Source organism: Micromys minutus, assembly GCF_963924665.1.
Source record: "Micromys minutus genome assembly, chromosome: 8".
NCBI classification, from domain to species: Eukaryota; Metazoa; Chordata; class Mammalia; order Rodentia; family Muridae; genus Micromys; species Micromys minutus.
Window position 1 is genome coordinate 42647272 of NC_137977.1, and position 12153 is coordinate 42659424.

A 12153-nucleotide genomic window follows, 5' to 3' on the forward strand; every position below is an offset into this window, starting at 1 on the left:
TGCTGGAGTGAAGCGTGGTGGGGAGGAAACCTATTGTCAGAAGTCACAAAGCACATGTGAGGTTAGGAGTGAAGGCAGTGCAGTCGGTTCCCCTCCCTGGGCAGCACAGCTCTGGAGAGCAGCCTGGGAGAGGAGGGTTTGGCCCACAAAGGGGACAGCTGCGGGCCGATTCCTCAGTCTGCAGATAAAATCGTTCCCCTCCTCCCCTCTGCACTCAGCTGGAGTGACCCTCAGAATGTGGGTCATGTTCCAGAGATCCACGTATTTTAAGCCGGGCCAGCCTTCTCGCCCTGTGCATGTAGGAGTGGGTGGACAGGTGGGGAGCTTGGGAGGCGCCCCAGCCTGTGCTTGTCTCAAGGACATCCTCTCCTGGCTTCACTGGACACAATGCAGGCTGGGGGTCAGACATCTACGCTGTGTCAGATAAAAGGGAGGCTCGAAGCCCGTAGACAAAGTCTATTTTGGCCTGTGGCAGACTGGCTCGTGGCTGGGGAAAGGAACGATATGGCGCTTTTTCTTTTTTAATCTGACAAAAGGGTCTTTTGCTGAGCGATAGGCTGTGAGGACAAGCTCTATTGTCACACCTACCCCTCGGTAGAGCAATGGGAATGCTAATTGATATGCAAAACAGGTTTAGGGGTCCTAGAAGCTGGCTGCTTAGTTCCCTGCAAAAGCCGAATGAATTCCAGCGCTGAGGCGAGGCTGGAGCCAGAATGGCCTTGTCTATTTCATTCTGTAAACCTAGTTGGGAACTATACGGGCTTTTAAGAATTAAGAAAGAAAGAATATTCCATCAGTAATGTTTGTCTTTCACACACCAGATATTTATTATTAGAAAATAGCTTCTATCAGCTGTCAGTACCAAACAAGTTGAAAGGAGGGAGCTTCTCACCATCTTCCTCCTTAATATTTAAATAAACAGCTCACTGTGTGGTGAGTTGCCACACCTTTTTTTTTTTTCCCTTTAAAAACTGAATAACTGAATGAGGTTTAGTACAAAACACCCTTCAAATGTGACTTGTTCTGCAGCAATTATGCAGTCTTCTTGAGTAAGGGACATAAAAGAGATGAAAAAGACCATTCAGGCTATCAGGTTAGCCACCAAAGAATCCACAGTAGACGCCGGGAAATGAGTAAACTAACCCAAATAAAACCCATCCAAACCAAGAAACCAGTTTGTACATTGGCTTTTCAATTTTGATTATCATCTAAATTATATATTTATATATATATATATATTTGAGATAGTAATAAAAAAGGAAGAATTGAATTGCATCCTCAGCAGGACAACCTTCCCCATATGTTAAAGAGGTGTTCAGAAAATTCCATACAGTATCTGCTAAATAGACATGTTTGGCAGCTTAGCAAGTATCCTATGAATGCAGCATCCATGATTTTGAAGTCAAACAGCATAGTTTCCTTCTGGCCGAGTGACGTGGTAACATGGCTCCAGATGTTCTTAGACCCAAAGACTAAGGGAAGGGCTTTGGGGTGGCTCAAAGCATGGCCGCAGTGCAGAGACTTCCAACCCTCCAACGAGTCCACCAACTGACCACACAGACATCAAACAATTGTCTCCTTAGAGTTCCTCTTGGCTGAGTGGAGCCCCAGCAAGGACTGCTGGTTAGAAGGTACGTTGACAGACTTTGGAATGAGGAGGATCACCCTCTGATTGGTCCGACGCCATTCATTGTACAAACGACAGTGATACCTAAATGACACCTGGGGTGGGAGAGAAGGACGAAAGACTCAGAGGTGGCAGAAGTTGACAGTCAGTTCAAGAAATAAACATGTCATTTAAATCAGTGCTGGGACGGGGACATGGGGCAGGGGTCTCCAGCAAGCAGCTGAGTGCTGGGTGTTAGGTACCCACCGAGACCCCTGGTGGGGCTGGCATGGCTCCTTTTCTCCATTACACATTGGAGAGACTGGAATGTGAGCAGGAAAAAGAAGTTCTCTCTGAGGTGGGGTCTGTTTCCTAGTGGTGCCCTGGCACCCAAAGCCTCAGTCGTGAAGAAGCCTGACATGACAGACAGGCGCAGGCCCTGTCCAGCTGAGGAACCTGGACAATGCATCTGCTCAGTTAGAGGGGAGGGTGCTGGGATTTCATGTTCTCTTCCTCGGGCTGCGTACTGCGCAGTGTAAAGGACCCCACTCACACTCAGAAAGAAAGGACACCGCTTGTCCTGTGCTTTGACAGTCTGCAAAGTTGTGCTCTGGCCTCACACGGCATTGAGTCCTGAGGTCAGTAGCGTGTTTTCTTGTCTCTCCCCATGGACTCCAAGTGGCTTGGGAGCAGGGCTGTGTTTATCTTTGCAGGTCCAGCGCCTCTCACAGCGCTAGACACTTGGGAAGTTGCTGGAATATGCTGAGTGAATGAGTTCGAAGACCCACGCTTTCTGACCAGAGTAGTGCTCAAGCTTCTCCGCTAACTGGACCTCAGAGTGCTTGCTTTTTTATCTAAGTGTTCTAGAAGGAGACATGCAAACTGTTTGTTTTCGAAAAGGCTGGCAGAGACTGATAGCCTGCCCAGAAAAGTCACATCGCATTTTTGAAGATGTCTTTTTTTTTTTTTTTTTGGAACAGAGAGAAGACAGAGTCTCACTATGTTGTCCTGGGTGGCCAGGAACTGGCTATGTAGTCCAGGCTGGCCTCAAATTCAGAGATCTGCCTGCCTGTGCTCCCAAGTGCTGCCATTAAAGGTTTATGCCACCAACCTCAGCTGAAGACATACTTTTAAAATTGGGGGTGAGGGCTGGGATATGGCTTAAGAAGGCAAGGACTGGAGCTGCATTCTTAGGTGGAAGGGAAGAACAGACTTCCTTAGCTGTCCTCAGAATCCCCCTCCTCCCAATAGATACATGAAAAAAATTCCAAACTGGTAGCTTTCAGTTTGACTGCATGCAGATTCCACATTTGTGCCATTAGGAAGGTGTCCACACGCTCAGAGTGGCAGATCTCCTGAGTCTGGGCTATCTCCTAGTCTTGGGATAGGGCCTGGGGTTTGGAGACCCCAGAAAGGGTCCACAGGAGTGGGCTGATCTGATGGTTTGGGCTTAGTATCTCTGAAATAAAGGAGAATACCAGCTTTGATCAGAAAGGCTTGTTGGTCTCCATGGCAGGACCACGGAATCCAAGGCCACTGTTGGACTTGACGTGAGGATGCCCAGGCTGAGTGCCCAGGAGACTTGGGTATGAAAATATGAGCTCTCAGTTCTCACAGGCTTACTCTCTCCGAAAAAGCCCGACAGTGCTGGAGCGGCTCCATCTTTTGTAAAAGCTTGCTTCTCCTGTATCTATCCATTGTGCTGCTGTGGGTGCTCCCCTGGAACTCGAGAGGCAGGTGGGAACACCGATGGGAGAAAGCTGAGGAGCACAAGCAAGCAGTAAAGAAGTGTCCAAGATGTCCAGAGCCTAGACTCTGCTGACAGCTGGACTGCACATCAGCAGTTCCTCCTCGATGATGTGCTCGTTCAGCCGCTGGGGCTCTAGCAACATGAGAAGCGGCTGAGGGCAGAGGCAGGCAGCAGACAGGCTCACAGGATGGAGAGTTCCTCCTGAACTTAGTAGCAGCCTAAGTGTGTGAGGCCGACCATCACCTACAGCTTTAGTTCCCTTGTGTAAACTGGGAACCTGAGTTTAGCACAAAGCACTTAGCTCAAGTCTTGCAGGTACTCGGGGCTCTGGACCTGGCATTTCTTTACAGATTATAAATACGGAAAGGATGATAATAGCTTTGTGACAACTTCCTACGACACTGGAACCCTGAAGAAGGTGAGCTATCTCCTTCGTGCTGGCTCTCAGTGTGATATTGGACAGGCTCCTGGAAGCTTGTTAGAATATGAAAATTCTGGCCCCAGTCCAGATTTAACAAGATCTCTAGGTGACCCAAAGGCACCGCCATCTGAGCAGTACTGCTCCAAGGGACACCCAGAGTCAAGGACTCAGCAGATTTCCTTGTTCTGTGATCAGGAAATTAAAGAAGGAAAAAAAAAAAAAAAAAAAAAAAAACTCACTTGTGTAGACAAACAGATAAACAGATGAGACCATATTAATCTATTTAATTACTGTTAACTACCAAAGTCTGCAGGCAAATTCAATCAATGAGAACATCTTGAAGATCCTTCTTAGGGAGAATAAAGGAAGTTGAGCACAAGGCAGAGGAGACCACAGGTTTGCAGTGGCCCCAGGCTAATATTTCCTCCTGTTTCCAGATGTTCTCAGACACCCCCTTCCTTACAGTGCAGTATCATAGTGGGGAAAAAGTAAAGTTTAATGTAGAGAAATGAAGAGAATCGGGACAAGCTGGCCGGAGAGATGCTGGGATGAAAAGAAAAGCACCTCATTTAGATCTTAACCTCAGGTTTTAAGGAGAGGGTAGGAAGAAAATGCATTGGCTTATTATTTTAAAAATTACTATTGCTTATGCATCGATTTCCGAAGCTCATCTGCTTATTCACCCGAAGGACATTAAGCTCCTACCCTGGATGGGGTCTGTTTACTGGGGGTTCTGATCACATGAAGGTTGGAAGAAGGGGGCTTTGTTTAGCATCAGTATCTCAGGCAGCAGAGGTGTTGCATGCCTGTGGTGACTGCACAGCGGGCTTTGGGAAGTTTTGGGGCAAGTAAAGCATATAGATGGGACCAGGGTTCTGGGTGTCACCGTCCCCACAGTGAGACCAGGTCACTTGTCAAGACGGTACAGAAACGGATTGGCTGAGGCATGAGGATCACCATGAATCAAGACTAGCCCAGGCTGCAGAGCACAACAAACCCCGCAACAACAACAACTAGCCACACATCTGCTGAAGAACAAAGAAAATGAAGTTGTAAGCCAGTCCCACAATGACATGGGCTGGCAGGATGCAGACCTGGAGGCTTCCTGTTTGCATCCAGAACTTAAATGACAGAATCATGGAACTTGGTCCTCCTTTTGTTGCATTGGGCCTTGCACACACAGAGATGACCCATGCCACAGCACTGGACTCTTCAGCCTACACAAGGCTGACATTCAGTAGACTTAGTGTCTGTGAACGGACACTAGTTCATGGTGGACCTAGTTCTCAGCTGATCTGTCTGTCCACAGACTTAAATTCATGAACCTTCCCCTTCGCCAGTGGCTTTCAATGTTCCTTAATGCTGGGACCCTTTAATACAGTTCCTCACGTTGTAGTGACCTCCAACCATTGTTACTGTTATGAATCGGTAGTGTAAATATCCAAAATGCAAGGTATGTGACCCTTTTGGAAGGGTCATTCAATCCCCAAAGGGGTTGAGACCCACAGGCTGAGAACTTCTGCCCTAAACCATGAAGAGTGAAGACCGTTACAGGCTTGGCCTCTTGGGTTCAAGGTGAGCTTCTAGAACACAGCAGACTGCCTGGTGCAGGCCTCTGAGTTTGCATTATGACAGGGCCCCTGTGGTCATGAGTTATCAAAGGCACTTTGAGGTTTGTAGTGTGAGTGCTTGTCCCTTGTCACAGCACCTGGCAGAGAGGCTCTTCCAGGAATGGCCCCTCTGAGGAGCAGGCCTGGACTGATACCATGTTTGTTTATCGAGACATTTTCACAGCATATTCTCCTTAAGCTTGACAGCTTGTTTACAATGGGCTGCTGCCGGAGGGCACTTTCCAAGTGCTGTCAGCTCCTGAATTACGGCTTTTGCCAGGCCTGCTCAGTACAGCATTTATCTGGGAAGGAATTATTCTATATTCAGTAACCTATTGCTGAGCCAACTCCACAGTGTGCTTTTTTTCACACCAGTCAAGATGAGGAGAGTCATTCCTTCCTCTTGCTACTCTGCATTTTTCTGGAGGGCTGCAAGAAGGTAGAATTTGGAGGAGCAAGGAAGACCCAGGAAGATGACCCTGGGCCAGCCCCATGGTGGGTGCTTAGACATCTCACCAGATCTTGTGGAACTTAATCTTCATAATAACCACGACCCAGGATTAGCAATTACTGCCTCTATTTCTCTTTGGGTAGGAAGGCTGAGGAGGAAAGGTTAAGCTGCTAGGAGGCTGGATTTAATTCTAATGCAGGTACACAACTGACTTTCATTCTGAGATGCTCTATGGCACTCTAGCCAAGCCTGGTATAAAGCCTGCTTCCCACCAGAGCCTTTTGCTCTTAGCTTTTGCTCTTAGCAGTCAGCATCCTCTCTGCCCAGTGCTCTGCCCTCCTCCTTTCTTATCTGGCAGGTGTACACTTTGTGGACCGTGTTTGCAAGAAAGACCTCAGCTGGTACTGGAGGCCGATATGTGGGGTCCACCTTCCTTCACTTTTCATCATAGATATGGTTCTATGAAAAAACATCCCAGACCCCAAATGATCTAACTAAGGTGTAAAACAACAAAATCAACCAATAAGCCCTCCTCCCTTGTGCTTAATTATTACTTCCCAAAGCAGCTTACTGTGTATTCCTCTAATTCAGTGTCATGACACTAGGTGTAGGTGGGAGTGGGTCATGATAGGGCTGAATAAGGCTCAGAGAAGCGACTTACAAGGTGTGCATGTGCCAGGACGAGCCGTAGACTGCTTAATGTGTTGTGTATGTGCGTGAGGCCAGAGCAAGGCACAGAGAATCTTAAGCCATCACAAGCATCGTTGCCTTGAGAAAGGGTCTCTTGCTGAACCGGAGGCTCAACTGCACCGCTAGGCCGATTGGCCATCGAGCTTTTGTGCTCCGTCTGCCTTTGCTTGCCTCTCCTGTAACCCTGAGGTCACAGGCATGCAGAACCATGCCTCATGTTTGATATGGGTGCTGGGTTTGAATTCAGCTCTATTGTACTATGTTCTCTTACATACTAAGCCACCTCCCCAGCCCATTCCCCTGCTTCCTGCCTTATTTCTAACCTTTCTCTCATCCCAGTGAAAGCTTGGGATCAGTTTCCTTGTTTGATTGACACTGAAGCAGAACACACTTTAGAAGTGGGGACCATTGAAGGAGGAGACAAACAGTGTGATGTGGGGTTTCCTTAGCTGGGAATAGAATTTCCGAATCAACCATAAATCTCATTGAGTTCTTGGCATCAGAACATACCCAGCTTCCTACCGTTCATGTCCTTCTTCAGAGACTGAAATGAGTCCCCCGACTGTCTGAAGTGACTACGGGAGAGGAGGGCCAGAGCCGGAAGAGCTCACAATGAGTAAGAGGGAATGAACCCAGGGTCTGATTGGCAGTGGAAGGAAGAGGGAGGAGTCAGGAACACTGAGGTGCTGACACTGGCTTAGGGGATGTGGGAAGGGTGCACTTTTGACAGGAAATACTCAATAACAATGGGATGTGATCAGATTATAACTGCTCACACAGAAGAGCCACACCAGGAAGCAGAAGGCTGGCCTCTGAGGTATTCTTGAAGCAGCCTCCTCTTCAGCCCTTCGGCTCTCACTGGATAGCACAAAGAGGGAGCAAATGGTGCCCTTTGTGGGTGCTTCCAACAGTTGCCTCAGCAATCAACGTACTGTCCAAAGTCAAAAGCACGAGAAAGGGGATACTTAAGTACTCTCCCTCATACACAGCAGGAACACTTATTGGGAAACAGCTTTTCTTCCATGGCAGCAGAAGTCTCAACTAGATAAATTAGTGCTTTTATGGGCAGCAGAGTCAATATCCCAACGCTCGGAATGAAGATCAGGCAGAGTGCATCGCCACGTCCAGGGAAGACTTTAGGCTGTGTCAGGATGCAGGAAGGAAACCGCCCACAGGCAGGATTCATGGTCTCTGTAGCAGGCTGCAGTGAAATTCATTCATAACCTACCATGAAGGAGCCCAGCAAAAGTGAGAAGCAACAGGAAAGCAAGCACCACGCTTTCCACCAGCTGGAATCCCAGTCCACTGGAGAGGAAGGAACAGGGCATGTGTCGTGAGGGCTGGGGACCTGGCTTTCCTTTATTTGATGTGCTCTTCCTTGCAGTGTGTTTGTGTTCTCATTCTCACTCATATTCCCGACACGAGGCAGCCTGTGGTGACAGTGCTGCCTGAGCCACCCACACCCCAGCCACGGGCCATACTCACTAGTGTCCAGAAGAGGTAAATCGTGAAGAGCGCCACAGTGAGAGCGATCAGTCCGACGGCTTCCAGCCGGCTACTAAAGTGCAGGTGGTCCACGGCGCCCCGCAGGCACAGCCAGCCGGAGATGGTGGCCAGGGGCGTTATAAACAAGAAGCACACCATGTCTCCAAACAGAGTCCGCTTCTCGTGCTGGGGGCCAGGGTTTCTAAGCCACTGCCAGAAAAGAGAGACAGACAAGTCAGAAGAAGGATGGCAGTTTGAGGTGGGGACACATTATTCTCCAGCTGCCTTTGTTTCAGGATCTGGGCGTAGGCGCTTTTGAGCCAGCAAAGATGATAAGGAAGCACTGAAGGCTTAGTCTCATGCCTCTGTCTCTCAGATAGTAATGGCTACACCAGTTTGTAGAGTCCTTGCTGAGGATGACCTGCTCGTTTGTGAGAAGAGCTCAACGGTGGCTGTTAGGATTTTAATGAGCCTGTGAGGGTAGATGAGACTTTGCTCTGTAATGTTCTGTAGTGAGTGGTCCCCAGGTTTTCATATGTGAAGGCTTGGTCCCCGGATGGTGACAGTAGGCACTGTGGCACTCTGGGAGGTGGTGCCCGAAAGGGAGGCAGCTACAGTGGTTACCAGAATCAGGTCCTCAAAATCATCATGGGATGTGGGTTTAAGTCCTTTGCTTCCTTAGGATGATACCACTTGCTCTGAGACATGCTCTGACCCTGTGCTGCCCTCATCAGAGGACCAAACCATTATGGCTGCCATCCTTGGACTTGCACCTTGAGGAACATGAGCATCAATGAAACTTTTCTCTTTATTAGTTAACTGCTTCAGGCATTTCCTTGTAGGGATGGAAAGCTGAGCAATACAGAAGGCAACAGCTGAGGTCTGAAACCTTGGCTCATAAGCCTCGCTTTCTCATATATTGACTCTGAGAATGTGTGCAGGGTGGGGTCAGCTCAGCAGGCCTGAGTGCTGAAATCCTGCAAATCTCTAAGAAAAGTCTGTTTGTAGGACAGGCTTTGGATTGGCTCTTAAGAAGTTTAAATCCTTATAAGTCTGATAAGCATTTTGTGTGCCTGAGGGTTTAGGGCATGCAACCAGATAGTTTATGTATGCCAGTAATATGATACATATTTAATGCCTATTTTTGTTTTGAGGGACTATAATCTAAGTGACTGAGGTCAGTTACATAGGTAGCCTTATACCTGTGTGACTGACCCCAGTGATTCTAAGGCTCAGGTGAGCTTCCTTGATAGACAACATTTTTCAGATATTTATACAAATCACTGCTAAGAACTAAAGCATAGCCAACTGGATAAGTTGGCTTATGTCCATTGTTCCAGTGCCTGGGAGAAGAGGCAGGGTTATGAGCTCAAGGCTATCTTCTGCTATATACGAGACTATGTCAAAAAATTTCAGTATGTCCCTATGACATCACTGGGAAAGGACGTCTGGTGGATGGGACTGTTTTCTAGGAGTCTTGTCTTGTTTTTCCTTTTAATCTGGATCCCTTTGATGTAAGGTCACACCTCAAGTGTGACAGATTTTTCTCAGTCCTGTGAGTCCCAGTGAATCACTGAATTCAAGGACAGTCTTGGTGACTCTCAGCACAGAATGGCACTGGCCCAACTCTACCAACTCAGGAATGTTCCTGAGGGTTGGCTTTCCTGACCCTTAATGTCCTCACTCAGGATCACCTCTGACCTGCAGAAAGACCGGGGATGAGGATTCCCTGTTGAAAGACTATGAAGGGAATCTGGCTGCTGTCACTGTACTTGGTGCTGCCCTCACAGTCTGTGTCACAGGCCCTGCACAGTCTGCAGTGGGTTACAGTGCGATGCTGCATTTTCATACTGGTGTCGTTACACACCAGTACTGAAGCCTGGTGGCTTTTCTACAGATTAGCACAAAGCACAACCCAACCAAATGAACTGTTCTAGCTTCTGTTCTAGCACCTGTCCCAGGTAGTGACAGAAGAGGCCAACAAGCCCTGAGAGCGAGGTACTGTAGGATAGTGATGGGGTAGGCGGACTGACATTGTGGACTGTCTTCCATCCTGTTCCCACCAACAAGCAAGTTCCTGCATTGTCTGTCTGTCAGCACATGCCCAGTGCTGCCTTTGATGGCACCAGACAGAAGCCCTGCAGGATGCTGAGGAGAGACCCCCCCAGCTGGCCAGTGCAGGGATTCCTGTAATACTGTGATAGGCTGAGAAGGAAGACAGGGTGTGAGGACAGAAGCAAAACATGGGAACCACACAGGTGTCAGGTAAGCAGGGGCTTGACTGGCAGAAGCCTAAGGTAAGTAGAGGCAGGGGGATGAGGTACAGAACACTGTCTGTGGGAGGGGTCCTTCCTCGTCTTTGCCTGGGTCCCAGCACATCAGCTTCTAGTGACAACCCCCTTGAAAACTGGGCTGAGATGCTCAAAGAAGTCAGTCTCAGCTCAAAAGTGGGCCTGAATTAATATGAGGACACAGATAAGGAGGAGTTGACTTGCTTGTGGATATGAATCCCACAGCACATTATGAATATTTAACACAGATACCCAACCGATCAAGTGCAAATCCATTAACCCTGCCATGTGCTGGCATGCCACCTCCCACACTTCAGAAGCTTCAGAGAGCTCTCATTAACTAACATTTGCTTGCCTAAGTACTGACACAACCCCTAAGATGTGGAGGACAGAAATGTCATTATTATCCCAATTTTACAGACTCTGAAAGGTTAGATGACGGCACCATGTGATGACACAGGGACAGTTGGCCAGGCTCTCTCCACTGTCATCCAGATATGTTAGAGTAAACTATCTGAAAATTTAAATAGCAAGACATTTACCCTGGTTTCTAAAACAATGGTACTCAAGGTTCAGCACAGTAATCCCTTTAGAGTTGGAAGTCTATGCACTCACATCTGCACCACATCTACAGGAACAGGGGCCTCAGAAAACATGCTTCACGCGTGCGAGGTTGCCTTGCTTCCTCAACCACAACTTTCCTTTCCTTCCTGGGGAATTCTGGACATGTTTTTATTTATATAGACAGGGTTTATGCATCTCTGGCTGTCCTAGAACTGGCTGTGTAGATCAGCCTGGCCTCCAGTTTACAGAGATCTACCAGCCTTTGCCTCCCAAATGTCAGCAATAAAGGGGTGAGACACTATACCTGGCTGGACAACTTTTATTAACACTAACTTGTTGTTTTACTTATCTATGTGGCCTCTGACAATGCCCTGTGCAAGGGATGTTCTAGCTGTGAAAGGAAGTAATCATCATCAGTATTTACTTCATAAACATAAATTATCTAATATATCTTTGTGTGTGTGTGTGTGTGTGTGTGTGTGTGTATAGCAAGGTGCATGAGAAGACAGCTGTGGGTTTTGGTCTTCTCAACTTGTTTGAGAGAGGGTTTACACTGGTGGGTATACAAAGCTAGCTAGTCCACGAGCTTCTGGCATTTTCCCGTCTCTGAGTCCCATCTTTCTGGAGTATGACAAGGCTGGGGGTGGGATTGCAGACAGGTACAACTGTATCTGGCTTTATAAAGTTCTGAGGATCCAAACTCTGGTCCTCACCTGTACACACGACAAGTGCTTTAGCCATGGAACTATCTCCCCAGTCCCATATCTAGCAAAACAAACACCAAGGGGCTTGGGAAGCAGCTCAGTGGCACAGCGAATCATATCATACACAAGGCCCTGGTTCAAGCCTCATCCTCCCCTCTATAAAAGTAAAGGCTGTGGAAATTATGATGGCCTGTTCCCTGTGTCTTGCAGTGTAATTGCTCTCTGATTTCTGTATCCTTGAGAGATGTCTAGCCCATTTTACATGCCTCCAATTGTACCTTATTAACACCATTTTGGGAAGGCCCTACTTACTTTCCTGATGATATTTTAATGAAGTGGTTTAGTACTGTTCTGGAAAGTGTGTGTTTTCTTTGAACCCCATGTGCCACCGGCCTCTCTGAGCAGGAAGAGTGGCAGTGATGTGCTGTTGAGGAATGCACGAACAAGTACCTATATAAATCAACTCAGAGGACAAGTACCTATATAAATCAACTCAGGGCTTGGTAACAGAATATTTCATTAGCTTAAATTTCTAACACTATGAAATAAATTACAGAATTTACTTAAAGTAGTAATACCAA

At 47.6% G+C, this 12153-nt stretch overlaps 1 protein-coding gene across 1 annotated transcript in view; it reads right to left on the bottom strand.

Annotated features, from left to right (window-relative positions):
* Positions 1 to 885: 885 nt before the first annotated feature.
* Positions 886 to 12153, bottom strand: part of MARCHF3 (membrane associated ring-CH-type finger 3) — a 140557-nt gene continuing 129289 nt past the window's right edge. The window contains exons 4-5 of the mRNA XM_080920488.1: positions 8014 to 8223; positions 886 to 1722 (exon numbers count right to left, since the gene is read on the bottom strand). Of these exons, the coding sequence (XP_080776614.1) occupies positions 1564 to 1722; positions 8014 to 8223 (369 nt within the window). The 3' untranslated portion in view covers positions 886 to 1563. The remainder of the gene's footprint in view (positions 1723 to 8013; positions 8224 to 12153) is intronic.